Raw genomic sequence first — 16599 nt, 5'->3', positions numbered from 1 at the left:
AAAAAAAATTGAAACCATAAAACAGAGAAAATATAATATCGAACTGGAGTGCACGCTAAAAAAGTACAATAGAAAGAGAGACACAAAATGTTTTATAGAGCACAACAAGAATTCGAAAATGAAGCCGAAAACTTAAACTGGAACATGAAATCAAATGCAAGCAAATACAACGATAAGAGCTGAGACAATTATTAACAAAGAAAATGTATGTACACAAAAAGCAAAGAACATCAATGGCTGCCTTGTGCTTGGTGAACTGATGCCAATTTCTTGATGTCTGGAACCATTTAACAAAATTAACAAAATCTCATTCTTAAATCGCTGCGCTCAGTGATCTTCAACATGTTCCTTGACTTAGAAAGGATCTGTTGGACGGCGCTGAAGCCCCTCTCCACTAAGTAAGTGGAAGGAAAGGCTAAAAGAAGCAACTTAACTTCCTCCCACAATATTGGGTAAGTGTTCCTCATTTTCACCCAAAAATCTTCGCAGCCGTAACTCTGAAAATGTGATTGGGCTTCACAGTCGTATTTCAGATCTGTCAGTGGCTCTTGCAATTTGGGATGAAGTTGTGCAAAGTCTGCTATGAAAGGATTTAGCACCCAAGTGGGCACTTCCAGATTTATCAGATCATAGAATCTGGTTTCCATATCACCTTTTAGTTGCTTCAAATGGCAGCAAAAAACATTCAAATCTTCTGCTTGGAGTTGACGTTCATTACCAAGGTTTGGGAACTGATATAGCTCCTGGCGACTTATATTGCTTGCAAGGAGGTCCAATTTGGAAATAAATGAGCAGATTACTCCTTTGGCCTTAAGAAAATTGATTTTATCTCCTTGCAGCTTTACGTTTCCTTCATTCAGCTTGTCAAAAACATCAGCGAGATAAGCTACAACCAGACTTCGAAGTTCAAGAGAACTTCTTAGACTTGGATCAATGGATTCAAGAAATTCGACAACTGTGTCAAAAAGTTTGTGGAATCGCCGCAAAAACTTTCCTTTTGAAAGCCACCTTACTTCGGTGTGCAAAAGGAGACGTTCAAACTCCTCGTCATTTTCTTCACAAAGCTTGTGAAAAGTCGGTTGTTCAAGGTATTCGACTTAATTTTATTCACAGCGTAAATGACGTAACGTATAGATTCGGGCAAACGGCAACTCAATTTTTTTGAGACAAGGTGCTGACTATGAACAACGCAATGGACAGTCAGAACTCCAGGTACAACTTATTTTAGATGAGCTTGAAATCCGCGATATCGTCCAACCATGGATGCAGCTCTATCAGTTGCACATGGCTCGACGTTTGTCAAAGGGATGTTTTTCTCATTAAAAAACTCTTCAACCTTTTTAAATATTGAAGAACCTTTTGTGTCGGTGGCTAAACTTTGAGCAAATAACAGTTCTTCCCCGATTTCTTCATTTCAGTTGATGAAATGGACATAAGCCAATAACAAGGCTTCATTTTCACGAATCGTTGACTCATCAATCTGTATCACGAATTCTGTACTTTTCAAGGTGTCAATCAGCCATTTCATCAATTCTTTTTGATACGGTGTCATTGCTCAAAGGAATCGATTGCGTGAAATTGCTTGCGCTGGGCCCCAACATGGTGGCAACAATCTGTTTCACTGCTGGTAAAATCAGTGTTTCTCCGATAATGTGAGGTTTGCCACATTTTGCTATCAACAAAGATACTTCATAGGAACAAATGAGCTATTGTCGGCGTTGAGTGACGATTTTCCAAATAACTTCTCAACAGTGCTGCGACCCTCAAATGTGGCCTTTAAGTATTGAAAAAACGATACCGGTTTGTCGGCTTTATCTGAATGAATTCTTACCAAATGGTCTTTCAGTCGGGAAGGCTTCATCGCTTCATTTGAAAAATGTTTTCTCACAAAGAAGACAAAACAGAAGCTGTACATTAGAAGGAGATGGAATGAATCCCAATTTTAGGTATTCTGTCAAATATTGGCGACACTTCCTCTTCTCGGCCATGTTTAGAGGTCTTCGAAATGAAAGGCACTAACTGCAAATTAAATTTTCGACTACACTGGAACACTATAAAACACATGTGGACGTTGCTAAACCTAGTTTCAACAGTTACGTTGACATTACAGCTGACATGACAGGGGAGAGCCACTCAGCATGCAATGTTTTGAAAGAAGCGCTCACCCCTCCATCACTGCCCATTCTGGGCAATGGCGTGCCACTGTATGGGTAGAGTGATAGAGGCTGCTGCGCAACGCGCATGCAGATGTGCGATGCGTATTCACATATGTACGGTGTTCTGTACTGAAGCTAGCTGGAGGAACATTTTAAAACACAGTTCAATCCACTAATAGCAAGCAATCTGATGTTTTTGTACGACAGATATACATCTGTTCACTGTACAAAAACAGTCTCAAAAGTGTCCCCAAAACTTCTCGCTCCTTCACCCCCATATCGCCCCCCCTTCCGGTCCTTCACCCCCACGTCGCCCCTTTTTGTTCCACCCCCCCTGAAAAATGAAATTGCCCCCAGGGGGGCGATATCACCCAGGTTAAGAACCACTGATATAAATTAAGCATCATAAATAAGTAGGGTATTAAAAGAGAAGGAACCGAACTGTAACTGGAAAGAAAGAACAACATTTTAGTTCTGGAAAACTGAATGAACTTCTGGATTTGTTAATAAATTATAAATCTTACAAAAATAAAACCAAAAGCACAGCAACAAACTAGAAGATATTGTGTCTTGCAGGAATGTAAATAACTGATCATTTGAAAAATAATGCAATAATTCTAATACTGTCTACTAAACTGTCCTTGGCTTTAATTGGTTTTTTCTTTTATACTTTGCATATGAAAGAAATTTAAATGAAATAATTACTTTCTTGGGATTTGTGCTTAAATTCTAGGAAGCATATATTCTAATTCAGAAAACTGAAATTGAACAAAATACATTAAATGCCACTTTATTAAATCATACAAATAGCACGAAAAGCAAAGTTCCACCACCTCCAATACTTCTTTTTAGGACAAATTGTTCCATGGCATTTAAGCCAGCACCATTTGCTTCAGATGTGAAGGTAATTTATTTATTTTTTTGCTGGGGAGGAGAGAGGGAGGAGCACTCTTGTGATTTAATGTATAGTATGTCATCAATTTGTTCTATTCTAGAGTGGGACATGCCTTCATTATATAGACAAATATTTTGAATGCTGTAAACACAGTAGAATCGAATAACAGAGTTGGAAGGGACCTTGGAGGTCTTCTAGTCCAACCCCCTGGTAAGGCAGGAAGCCCTACACCACTTCAGACAAATGGTTATCCAACATCTTAAAAACTTCCAGTGTTGGAGCATTCACAACTTCTGGAGGCAACTTCTGGAGACAATATTGTTAGAATTTTTATATACACTACAAGATCTTCATCCAATATTGAAACATTTTACACTTACAATATATGATGTTTTTTGTTCTCATTAAATATTAAAAGAACAACATTATTGCTCCCATACTGTAGTTTGATATTTTTGCACATTTTAAAAAAAAACAAAAAAACAAAAACAAAATGTAAACCAAGTGCCACTAGATGGTAGAATATAATCATTTTTCAATGTGCTTTCAACAGGATTTTAAAAATTACATATATACATATTGTGAAAACGCAGCAATTTTTGGAAAATGAAATATATTTTAATTGAAGTTGTAAAGTATTAAAGTATAAAAATAACATTTTGGTGGTTCAATTTGTATTTAAATAGTTATTGTGATTAAAAGGAGTGTGCGGTTTTGGACAATTACCGGTATCATTTCTAATGGCATAGCTTTACATTAAGCTTAAGAATCGGAACAAGCTCACTTCGAAAGAGTGAGAAGTACAGCTCCGCACCTGGCAAGGAGAGGCTAAGGGCAGCTGTTCCCCAGGTGTGTGCTGCACCATTAGTCCAACTCCTGCCAGTTTGTTGCCTGAGCAGAGAGCATGGAAGATCTGCAATGGTGGCAAAGGAAGAATTTTCCAGACCTAGCTGTCCTGACCCCCCCTCGCTCTGGTATACCAAGTCACTCCGACACAAAGTTTCTTCCAGATGTTTATTGACATACAGGTTCAACCTTGGCAGCAATCCAGCCTGCCAAGGTCAAGATAACACTCTGGGCAGCAATCCAGCTACAGCGACACCCCTTGGCAGCAATCCAGCTACCAAGCTCCAGATAATCACCTTAGCAGCACTCCTGCCTGCCAAGGTCCAGGGAACAGATTGGCAGCAATCCAGGTAAACCCTTTGGCAGCAATCCAGCCTGCCAAAGTATGACACAGATCTGAGCTTCTCCAACTCCAATGATCAGTTGATTCCTGCAAAGGGTGTGTCCACAAGCAGTCCCTTTATAGTCTGGAGAGGAGTCTAATGATCAGCAGCTGAGAGCAATTACCTCCTGTAATTGCTCAATTGCTCCTTACGCCGGGTAGCACGCTGGTAACGAGCATCTAATAGCTCACTGCTGATGTCTGACTCACTGTCCTGTGACTCCTCCCCACTGCTCCAAGGCATGACATCAGGAGCCCCCTTCCTTTGGCTTTCACCACTGCTCCATGCCTCAGGTGCCTCCTGTTGGCCAACCAGCCTCTCTGCGCCCTGCTCAGAGTTGGAACCCTGTCCAGGGTCCTCCACATCCTCCTGAGCCGACTCAGAGGGACCCTCGCTGTTGGAGTCTGGTGGCAACTCCAACAGCTCCTGCTGGGCCACAATACCCAGCTATTTTAATATCTCTGAGGGGTGAAAGTAGGGATGAAGCCACCTCATAACCCGTCTTATAGTCACAGAGTCATTGTTCACTTTAGTGTTTGCTCGGGAATTGTTAAACTACTTCCCAAATTCTGTCAAGCTATGTACATAAAATGAGCTGGAGGATCACATATCACCCATGAGCTATGACTCTGAAACCATTAATTTAGACAGTTTTTAAATATATGCCGAATTTTAGCTGTATAACTAAGAACAGTTATGTATTTGTTTTTGTGTTTTAAGGTATTTTGGTACAGCATTTTTGGGTGTGTAGCAGAAGGAAGCAATCCAAAAGCTCGGTTAAATAATTACAGTCTGAAGAACACGGCAGAAGCGGTAATGTGTCAGGCCTGCAGCCATCTTTTCTTTTGAGTCTTTGATCTGCCCTACTTTCTAGTATTCTGCTATGCATTTTCTGTTGTGGAAAAACGGGAGGGGGGATTGTAAGGATTCACATACTATGTAGCCACAACAAAATTCTTTCTAGAAAGCCAAGGTCATCCTTTGTCTGCACCTCTGCACCTGACTGGAATTGGATGGGTGGAACTGCCAGCATGGCAGTGGGAGATTTGACCATATGATGGACTTATGGGTGTGGGGGCAAGATCTTGAACTTTCAATTAGGTGGGGAAATTGGGAAGCTTTCAGATTTGGGTTTTCCCAGATGTGCCAACATGGCTCTCTCAATAAATTGGAACTTTGAGCAATACTTTGCCTTGGACTCTGATTTACTTTTGGATGCTATTTGGAACCCTGACATTATGTCTTTAGTAACGATCAAGGTCTTAGTTTGTCTGAGTTTTCTTGCTTTCTATTGCTAGGCATGAGCAGTGGTTTGAGAACCTTAAAAAATCAAGTGATCTGAAAATTGACTTTTGTATATAAATGAGGCCACCTTAAAATCATTTTCTTCTCACTTACTGACAGAAGTTCCAGTCTCAATTTTGGTTGTAAATTGAGGACTAATTGAGTAGCATCAGCTTAATTAATATAATAATAGAGAATTAAAAATTTAAAATGGGGAAAAAAGTATGCCCATCTAGAGTATGGATGTTTACCTTGGTTTTAGTTTTAAAACATTTGAGAGTGCATTTGTTTTGAGGCTTTTGTCAAAGGAATAGCATAAAGCATAATAAATATAAAACTTTGGTATTAACATTATTTTGATATTGTTATGTTTTTTATTTTTATCTTAACAAATAATTTTTTTATTATCAGATACCAGCTGATGAAACTTGTGTCTTGGAAGTACAAGGCTTAGAGGCCAATCAAAATTATGTATTTGCAGTTGCAGCCTATGACTCAGATGGAAAAATTATTGGTGATAGCATTGGAGAAACAACTAAACCAATTCTTGCCTATCCTCCTCTATCTATTGCTATTGTCAGAACATACCTGATTCAGGTAGCATATAATACTTTTGCTTTGATAACTCCATTTCTTCTGTAAACCGACTCTCAATTTCAGAGCACATATCCTCTAAAAACAAGATTCCCCCCCCAAAAAAGTAAAATATTTTTAATTCCCCCCCCTCAGTAATTCAGTTATATTTTTACTGTTAAGGAAAGGACGCTATTTATTTTAATATTTTTGTGATCCTAATTTAATGCAAATCTGGTATTTTTAATATTTTTAAAATATTGTTGCAAGTTTTATATAAAGTATAAATTTTTAATATATTTTTTGCATTATTCTGAATTGAAATTACCCAGCTTTTAAAAATTTATAGGAAAAATTCTCAGCAGCCAATTCTGCTGAACATTCTTTACATTGCTTTATCTGTATCTTATATCTTGTATTCTTCCCTCCTGGCCCGAGATTTAGTTTATGAGATATCCCTACCAACCCTGATTTATTCAAGTTTACTATAATCTAGGATTTCTGACTTCATTTAATTCCATTGCCGCATCTTGCCTTCATTCCAACAGGTTCCAATGTAAGGCATACAAAATAGGTTGTGAACCTGTCCATCTTGCTATCTTAGTAACTAGAATTCCTCTTTTGTTTTAAGGAACCTTGTGCTTTAGTTTGTATAAAGCTAAGAATGTGATTATCATTTTATTGATGCTTTCATCAGCTTTACTGATTATATATGATAATTTCAAATAAGCATAGAAAAGATATTTCAAAATGTAACTATATTTTTAGTCTGCTTTTCAGATTGAAAACTATGCATTATGCAAAAAAACATTTCAACCACTCTGGGATTATTTTATCTCAGTGCCTTGTACTCCTGTTACTGATGTCACTATAGTTTCTGTAAGCAACACTTTGTCTGTACCGCAGAACAGGTAATTAAAAAAGCTGTTTTTCAAATTATTCCGTTTATATGATTATTTTTGATAGTGAACACTGTCTCACTTTTAAACTGTTTGACAAATGTTTCTAAATACCTAGAAACAATTGTCAAAACATAGGGTCTTAAAAACAGTCATATTTTAATAATGACACATTTCTTCAGTGGTTGTGTTTTGAACAATGTAGTTTTTTTAAAAAATACTGTTCCTGTAAAACAAGTAAGTTAAGACTAGTGAAATTGATCAAAGCTACATAGGTAAACCATGTGCTGTCATTATTTCACAACTTGCAGTATAACAGTGGATACCACATGTAATAGGACAATATTGATCAATGAAAGTTGTATAGATAGCAGCCATCCTCATCCTCATCTTCGTCATTGTCATCATCATCTTTTACAATGGCAACGTTACATTGCAAAGAAATGTGTACTAGTGCAGTATGTTAGTGATTAGCTTGTCATCCAGAAGATTTGCCAGTTATAATAGAGTTAGAATTATCTTTCATTTTAAAGTATTGCAGCCAGTTAACTGCTGGTTTTAATCATTATCTGCTATTATTACATTTTTATGCTATCCCTCCCTCCCTTCAATTTCCATAGCTGCCCAACTCAACCAAGTGACTCTGGGCAGCTTACAGTTCTAAAATTATAAAACAATTTAAATAATCTAAAAAGCATTAAAACAACAACAATATCCACAAAATAAATGCTATGTTCTTTGATTTGTTGTTTTTCTTCTTTTTGTAGGCTAAATTTGGAAGTTCTGCCACAGGCATCTCCAAACCTCTTATATATGTTTCTGAGAAGTATTTTTATCATCAGTGACATTAGTGTCAATGAAGGAGGTCTCTTCTGTGATTCTATTTGTTTCAATGAGCTTAAGTATAAAAGACAAGTATGTGCTATGCAACATTAGTCTTTTTGATGTGATCTTATTTTTCTTGCTCTTAATATTCTTACCACAAGTAAAATTCATCTACAGAATTATATGCTGGGTAGAAGGCAAATATCTTGCAATTCACATTTAGCTTTCCATTATTGAAAGGATACCTTAATGAAAAATAGTATGCTTTAATACTATTTTAAAGAAATAATTTTGAGCTTTGAAGCTATGAAGTTGCTAAGTTTGTATTTTCTTAGCCCTGCCCAAAGGTTTGAATGATTCTACATGTTTATGACTATGATTAGAAACATTCTGTAGTCAACTAAGGAGAAGTGAGCCAGCTTACTTTTATGCATTCCGTGGAACTGAATGTAGAGGAGGATGGAGCTAATCTTCAAGAAGGAATGCAAGGCTGGTTAAATAAAACATCTACTGAGCCATGGTGAGGAAGAGGATGCTTACTCTTCCTTAGAAATCTGAGCCTGTTCTGATTCTGTTATAAGGTGGCACACAGGGAAGTTGTCAGGCTTTCAAGATTCTACAGACAGGCCTCAACATATGACCACAACTGAGCCCAAATTTTTTTTTCAAAAAGTTTTATTGGTTTTTTAAAACATTTATAAGGAAAAGGGTAAGTGGAATGGTTACAAATTTTGGCAGTTGCAAGTGTGGCAGACGCCCCCTCCCTCCAAACTCATAGGATACATCTAAATATAAAACATTAATACATAATCATAAAAAATCAGCATATTAATTCTAGAAAAAATAGTTTTCAATCAGTTTATATAGTTATGATATATAGTCTAGATATAATTTCATTATTACTTTCGGTCTGTTTATAACATTGTGGTTTTCTTGTTCATTTTTGTGATCTGAGCTTTCTTGGTGTTGCCCCTTCACCCCCCGCTGGCAGAGCTCCGGCCCCTCCCGTGTCTTGTGTGACCATTGTAGTGTCTTCTGTTTTTTCTAGGTTCGCTTTATTTTTTTCCATAAAGGCCTGTGCCTCTATGGGTGTATTGATTCTGATTCTTGTCTCCTCCCAGAATATCAGCATACCTTCAGGCATCAACCATCTAAACCACACCCCCTTCTGGTATAATTTATTCGCCAATTGCGAATAGTTTTTCCTTTTCTCCCTAATTTTTTGGGGGATCTGCTTCAGGATGGTTATCTCCCTGTCATGATATGTCAATGTTTGCCCCCTTTGTACACCCAGAATTTCATCTCTTGTGCTTTTCCTAAGGAATTTAATATGAACCTCCCTGGGTACATTGTATGTTCTGGCATATGCTGAATTCACTCTATAAACCAGATCTATCTCCCATTCCATCTGCTGTTTATCTTTGTGTATGTATTCAGCTAAAATATTAGTCATAATGTCCCTTATATTTTCCCCATCTGCTTCTATTACATTTTGAAATCTAAGATAAAAGGACATTCTCTCAAACTCTGTTTTCATTTGTTGGATATCAAGTTCTTTGTTTCCCTTCTGTAAAGCCTCTACCCCCCCTCTCGCCTCCGCCACCCCACCCTCCACAAGGTCTAGTCTCTGTGAGTTCTTATAAATTTGGACTTGATTCTTTTTAATTTCTTCCTTCATTTCTTTTAATTGTTTCTTAATTTCTTCCTGGCCCTGTATGAGTTGCTGGAGCATTTGTTGCAAATCCATCTCTGTACTCTTAGGTTGCATCAGTTCTGTAATCTTTGACTGTGTGGCAGGACTGGATGTTGCAGATGTCGGTGCAGAAGTAGCAAAGCCAGGTTTTCCAGGGGGTGGTCTTTTTGGAGACATGGTTTATAAAACAAAGAGATCAGTCAGTGTAGAGACTGGAACTGAGCCCAAAATGTATGTTGTTAAGTGAAAAATTTGTTAGGTGAATTTGTCCCGTTTTACACCTTTTCTTGCCCCATTTGTTAAATGAATCACTGCAGTTGTTAAATTAGTAACATGGTTGTTAAAGGAATCTGGGTTCTCCATTGACCTTGCTTATGAGAAGGTTGCAAAATGACTCCTGAACACTGCAACCGTCATAAATATGAGTCAGTTGTCAAGCATCTGAATGTAAAATCACGTGACCATTGGGATGCTGTAATGGTCATAAGTGTGAAAAATGGTCATAAGACAATTTATTTTCATTGCTGTTGTAACTTCGGACAGTCACTAAATGAACTCTTATAAAACCTGTATTATTATACTCTACAACGATAGAGTTCTAATAATCATTGTCGTGTCTCTTTTCTGACTTGACCTACCTTGAAGACTGATTTTGAAGGGGAGAACTGCTAGTCACAATGATAATATATAACCCTCTATATCAGGGGTGTCCAAACTTGGGAACTTTAAGACTTGTGGACTTCAACTCCCAGAATTCCCCAGCCAGCCTGGCTGGGGAATTCTGGGAGTTAAAGTCCACAAGTCTTAAAGTTCCCAAGTTTGGACAGCCCTGCTCTATATTATAGGCATGATGCTTGCCTGTACCTATTGTGTGGATGCAGAAATACCACTGTAGGAGCAAAATTCTTACGAGATAGGCTTTAATTTATATTCAGTGCAGACTTTTTTATGGTTATGTCCTTATATATGAACACATGCAAATTAGTTGTGTTTCAGCTTTTTTATAATTGAACCATTATAACATACAGTTCAGTTTTTGCCTTATGCGCTCACATTTCCAGTAAGCATTTCCCTATTGGACAGATGGTATTCTAATTTTTGTAAGCCTTAATTGTAGGGGTGTGTAGCCATTTCAAATTTAAAGCAAATGAATTTAGAATGCCCAATTTTGTGAAATGTGTCTGTTTTAATCATTTTGGAAGCATTTTGAGTTCAAAACAAGACTTGTTTTGAATGCCAAACACTCTTTCTTTATGTTTGAAACCCTTCCACAATCACCGAGACTACTGATTTTGTACTGAAAGCAGCTGTTTGAACTTGGAACATAATATTTTCATATCTGAAATTCTTTGAACTAAAAATGAATTGCATATCATTAATTACTTATATTATGCACCTCAGAAGATGAAAGTGTTTGAACCTGCAAGAGCTTTAATTCTAGTTTCCCTGATAACCCAAAACTAGGATATCAACAGGAGGGTAGAAAAATTCAAAATGGCTCACCTAAAAAGATGGTTTTCAATTGCATAGTCATGACTCTCATTTTGATTCTGCGACCAATCCGCTCTCACAGGGACGGACTCCTCCGGGTGCCGTCCACTAAGCAGTGTCAACGGGCGGCGCCCAGGAGTAGAGCCTTCTCTGTGATGGGCCCAACCCTCTGGAATGACCTCCCCCCCGATATTAGAACTACTACCGACCTCCGCTCCTTCCGACAGAAGCTTAAGACCCACCTGTTCCAATTAGCTGGCTTAACTGATTTATAGTCCCATTTTAACCTCCTGGCAAACATCTTATTGGGTAGTTTTTAAGGGTAATTTTAATGTTTATTTGTATTTTAATTTAAATATTGTACAGTCCATATCCTACCTCCTCCGTTTACCTATTTGTATATTTAAGTATATCTATATTTTGTATTCATACTGTTTTAATATGACTGTACACCGCCCCGAGTCCTGTTTAGGAAAGGGTGCGGTTTATAAATTAAAGTTTATTATTATTATTATTATTATTATTATTATTATTATTATTATTATTGTTGTTGTTGTTGTTGTTGTTGATTTATTTGACCCTTACTGTGGACATCCCTGCCTCAAAATACTAATTTGGAAAACAAAAGCAGGAAAAGAAATGATGGAACATTCAAATTCATTCCTGTCCTTATAGACCTTATACCCTACATTTAGTGACAAATATAATACGGTTGTAGTATGAATTTCATTGGTCAAATAACCATCTGCAATTAAAAAAAAACCCACCATTTATTCTTAGTCAACTCTTTCCTTCTTTGTTTTTAAAAACAACTTTATGTTTTGAGTTTAGAAGTGTATCATAATAGTTGAAGGATTGTGGCATCTGAGTGAAAAATTGTGTTCTGATCTGCAAACTCTTATGTAATTTTTATGTTTAAATGTTTGCCTATTTCATGAAAAAGGGCAGGGGCAGAAGTTAAAATGATGGTATTTCCCTTCCTTCATTTATTAGTCATTGTGCAGATTTGGCATTAAAACTTTCCAAAGTGCAGTTTTGTTGTGAATACTGCATTTTAATCAGCTGCTAGAATAAAAACTGCATTTTAAAATGTTATAAAACCCATCAGAATCATATAAAAATTAGGGACCCAAAAGATGGCAAAAGTATTTTTTTTATATTTCTGTTTTGTAACAATGAATTTTTTAAAAATTTTCTTTCTAGGTTGCTAGAATAGATGAATGTGGGCGAATGCTGGTGGCGGTTGAACTTAGTAACTGGCTAAATGATGTTCACTATGCCCTGCAGTCAGTTGTTAATTGTTACGGTCTTGTAGCTCCCCTGATCTACCACAAGATTCCCTCCAAACCTGTCATTCAGGTAAGAGTATTTCTTAAAATACAAGCTTGTATGATGTTTAGTTCAATACACTAAAAAAAAAGGAAGAGTAAAATACTTGACACAAATTGTTGAAGAAGTACATTGTGGTTTCTGGGTCAAAACCAAGCAAGAACTAAGATTCATCAAAATGAAAATGAAAATGTTGGATAACCATTTGTCTGAAGTGGTGTAGGGTTTCCTGCCTAGGCAGGGGGTTGGACTAGAAGACCTCCAAGGTCCTTTCCAACTCTATTATTCTATTCTATGCTATTCTAAAAGTATGGGAACTTGATATGACTAGAACATGTCTGGGAGAGGCAGACATTTTTTATCTTTCCTGAGCCACTTCTAATAGTGGAAAATGCTAGTTCTTTCTATTTTAAGGACTTGAACAGATTTGAGATCATTTTTTTACTGCTTGGATTGTAAAAAAGTTATGCTAAAGTATAAATACAAAATATAAAACAAACAGAAAGGAAAGATGATAGTAATAATTTACACAATGGAAACTTGCCTTTTTTGTCCACTTGATGGTGCAGTCCTAGGGAAGGGAATGTAGAGTTCCAAAACTGTAAGATTGTATTGAAGTCTTCACTATATGTCCTATAACATATATATATGTTTGGGACCCTATTGATTCGAAGAAAGTTGCATAAAGATCTGATGAAGTGAGTTCTTTTACTGAGCATAGCAGAATATGCAATATTTTCAGAGAGTAAGCCACCACACAAAATGGATAGCTACTGGAGCATGCTAAAACGTAGAGAACATTTTTAATAGGAAATGAAGGCAACATAAATTATGTAAGTTTATTTTTTTATTAAAACTGAACTGCAAAAATTTAAATGCTTAGCTTTACAGTACAAGATTCATTTTTAGTTATTCATACATGTAATATTCTCTAGTGGTATACATTTCTTATTGTATTTTTCAGATCATTATTAAGTATCTCACCGTTCTTCAAGAAATTCCAACGATTATATTCCAAAGAAAATCAGCAGCGTGCTTTGATAGTATTCAGCACATGATAGCTTGTTCTTGCTTTTTCACAGCAAAGGTATTTATTTATTTTTAAATATTATATTATTTACATAGTTTAAAATATTTGAACTTTGTAACTAGAGTATATGAATAATAAAAGGTGTGTGTGTATGAGATCTATTTATCTGTTTGTCTGTGTCTATCTTCCTCCTTCCTTCCTTCCTTCCTTCCTTCCTTCCTTCCTTCCTTCCTTCCTTCCTTCCTTCCTTCCTTCCTTCCAGTGTGGCTTACAACTAGGATTTCTGATGTCCTGGCATCTAAGCATAACTGCCATTGTTGATTTTGTCAAGATCAGCCAAAATAATTACTACTACTGCATATTGTAACATACTTACTTATTCTACTTATATCTATCAATTTTAATAAATTGGTTCACTGTGGTCTACAGCAAAGATCTAAAAGATCCACTATAAGGAACAGCAAACATCTATAGAACCAGGATTCAAACAAATGTAACATTAGAACATCGATAGTAGGTTTAAAATATTTTAAAATAAAAAACAAAACAAAAACTAAACAGTAACAACAATAAAACTGACGCCATAAATATACTAGGGAAGAGCCACACAGAAGAAATTTATTTACTTCTTTCCTGAATTCTGTTAGGGAGTTGGTAAGTCTTATATCAACAGGAAAGCTGGTCCATAATTTTGACACTACAATAGAAAAGTATTGACTTCTGAGAATAATCCCCCAACGCTCTTGGTAACAGAGTATCCAGTAGTACAGAAGTATGCTGTTCTGGAAATATTTAGGTGCCAAGCCATGAAATACTTTTTAGGTAAAAACCATCACTTTATGTTGTATCCGGAAGCTATTCAGGAACCAGTATAAGATCTGAAGTATCATTATCTTATGTTGCTGATGGCAAGGTGTAATAAGGTAGCTTCTTCTGAGATATTTCATTTCTGAGATTACCTGTACCTACAGGTGAACGGTGACTGGAAAATTAGATATCCTTGCTGCTGCCACCTTTGAGGGAACCAAGAAATGATTGAAGGGGAAATCCACACCCCTCTCTAAGTTTGGTTAAATTATAGGAAGGGAAACCAAATAAAAGTTTTGAGACATGATTCCTCAGCCAAGTTAGAAAGCAATTGGTCAACTCCAGGATTCAAAAAAATCCACTTTATTAAAGGTAACAAAGAAGATAAGATGCCACACTCATACACAATAAAAAGAGGCAAATCCTAATACAATTCTAGCCTATAATAGAAAAACTTTCATTTTCCAGCCTTGTCCGAAGTAACTCCTCTCATCTAGTACTCCAGTCACTTCCAAAAACCCAGAATTTCGCAGAATCTGATTGTACCCTCTTCTTTTTCTCTATTGGTTCTGAGGGTAAGGCAACTCCTTCTGGCCACATATGTCTGTTTCATTCTCTTTTGTTTTGTTTTGGCCGGCTGCTCCCCATTATACAGAGGCTGTTCAGAAGTTAGGTTACCATTTGGACCAATTATAGTTTCGGTGTAATCTTTAAAGATACCTGTATATAGAATGCAGAAATTCAGTTTTGTGGTGATAAAGTCACTACAGTTAGGTTCCTTTGCCCTAAATAAAACTAACTGCCCAGTGAGTTAGTTAGGAAAAGGCTTTCTGGGCATGGCCTTCATCTGCTACTTTATCGGGAGCTATGAGTCCAAGATAATCTCAAAGTCACAGATCGGCACTTTCAGAGATAATTCTTTTCTATCAAGAAACAACACTGGATACATAATATTGCCCTATCAATTATAAATAATAACTCTCCCTAGGGCTTATTTGTTCTGCCCCATCCAGACACTTTCAGGCTCCAGGCCCTGGGAAACGACCTTCACATCATCTCTAATCCAATCCAGAGTGGCTATACTACTAAACTGGGTATCATCAACATACAGATAGTTCTCAACAATTGGACCCAGAATCATGGTCATTGAGTGAAATGTTCATTAAGCAAGACGCCACATGACCACTTTGCACAATGACTGCAGTCCCAGTTCTCTCAGTTGTAGTCATTAAGTGGAGTGCTGGAAAGGGAGCCCAAGTCTCCCACCAAAACCTACAGGCCTGGGTTCTCTCCCTATTCCATTGGGGAGAATGTGAGAAGTATCTTGGCATGCTTCAGGAATGGACTTCAAATTGGCAAAACTGCCAGCATTTGGAGCCCTTACCCCATAGTCTTACTGTGTTGTGGAAACAGACCATTAAGAAAGAATAAGATCTCATTGCTGAATAAGATCAAAATAGAAGGGAAACATTTTCGCAAGGCTTGAGCAGATAGAGGTTAAGGACTCAATGATAAAATAGCACCCCCCTGATAATGCTTGGATATGCTGAGAAGGGAAAAACTGTAAGTAGAAACGTTTTTGGTTCTTCTTGCAGCCATAATTCTCCTGATCACGATCGCCATAAATCCCTCAATACAGCTTCTTTGGTTTTAAAGCTTTTTTTTATAAGTTGGCACAAGATTTTGATTAATTTTTTTAAAAATACCTATTTAAAAATATTATATATTATATAGAATTATATGATATATGTTTAATAGATACTGCGCTTATGGAAAGAATATGAATTAGCAGTAATTATTATCAACTATGGGAAAAGGTTGTTGGATTGCTCACAAACACCATCCCAAGTGACTATAACTGGAGAAGGAACAGATGAAATAATAGAAGAAGAGGTAACTGCTCTCGTTTTTCATTTCATGTCTCTTTTTATATGATTTATGATATATGTAGATAGAAATAAAAGGTGAATTGATTAAGTCTTCAAGGAGTTAACAAAACTCAAGTGGCTGTCGCATTGTCTGTTTCTCCCTCTCTTCCGTTGTATAGTTTGATATTCTGCTCTGTAGTATGAGGCAGAGAACTCAGAATGTGGATTAGAGCTGTATGTGGATAGTTTGATATAGTGGCATCTTTTGGGCTCATAAGCTATACACAGAAACATGGGGTAACATTTAAAGAAACATCAAGGATGTTGTAGGTTATATATTTTCCATTTAAATAAATGTAGTATTTACAATAAAACAAGTACAACTAACCCTAGTCTACTAAGAATATGATAATAGAGGATCTTATTAAAAGTAAGCAACTAGGTAGAGGAAGAAAATGATGGGTAAATGGTTGGAAAAGGAGCAAGATAGACAGAGAGACCATTTTTTAAAAGAGGAAGG

General features: G+C 36.7%; 1 protein-coding gene across 1 annotated transcript in view; it reads left to right on the top strand.

Annotated features, from left to right (window-relative positions):
- Positions 1 to 16599, top strand: part of CFAP54 (cilia and flagella associated protein 54) — a gene marked incomplete at its 5' end in the record, with an annotated part of 151092 nt that overhangs the window by 36284 nt on the left and 98209 nt on the right. Inside the window, 8 exons of the mRNA XM_081958765.1 lie at positions 2890 to 3060; positions 5001 to 5093; positions 5976 to 6161; positions 6906 to 7048; positions 7804 to 7951; positions 12249 to 12404; positions 13339 to 13461; positions 15970 to 16104. Coding sequence (XP_081814891.1) covers positions 2890 to 3060; positions 5001 to 5093; positions 5976 to 6161; positions 6906 to 7048; positions 7804 to 7951; positions 12249 to 12404; positions 13339 to 13461; positions 15970 to 16104 — 1155 coding nt within the window. The remainder of the gene's footprint in view (positions 1 to 2889; positions 3061 to 5000; positions 5094 to 5975; positions 6162 to 6905; positions 7049 to 7803; positions 7952 to 12248; positions 12405 to 13338; positions 13462 to 15969; positions 16105 to 16599) is intronic.

Source organism: Natrix helvetica (assembly GCF_964273705.1).
Source record: "Natrix helvetica genome assembly, chromosome: 6".
Classification (NCBI taxonomy): Eukaryota; Metazoa; Chordata; class Lepidosauria; order Squamata; family Natricidae; genus Natrix; species Natrix helvetica.
The sequence above is the reverse complement of the archived record's forward strand: the minus strand, read 5'-3'. Positions and strand labels throughout refer to the sequence as shown.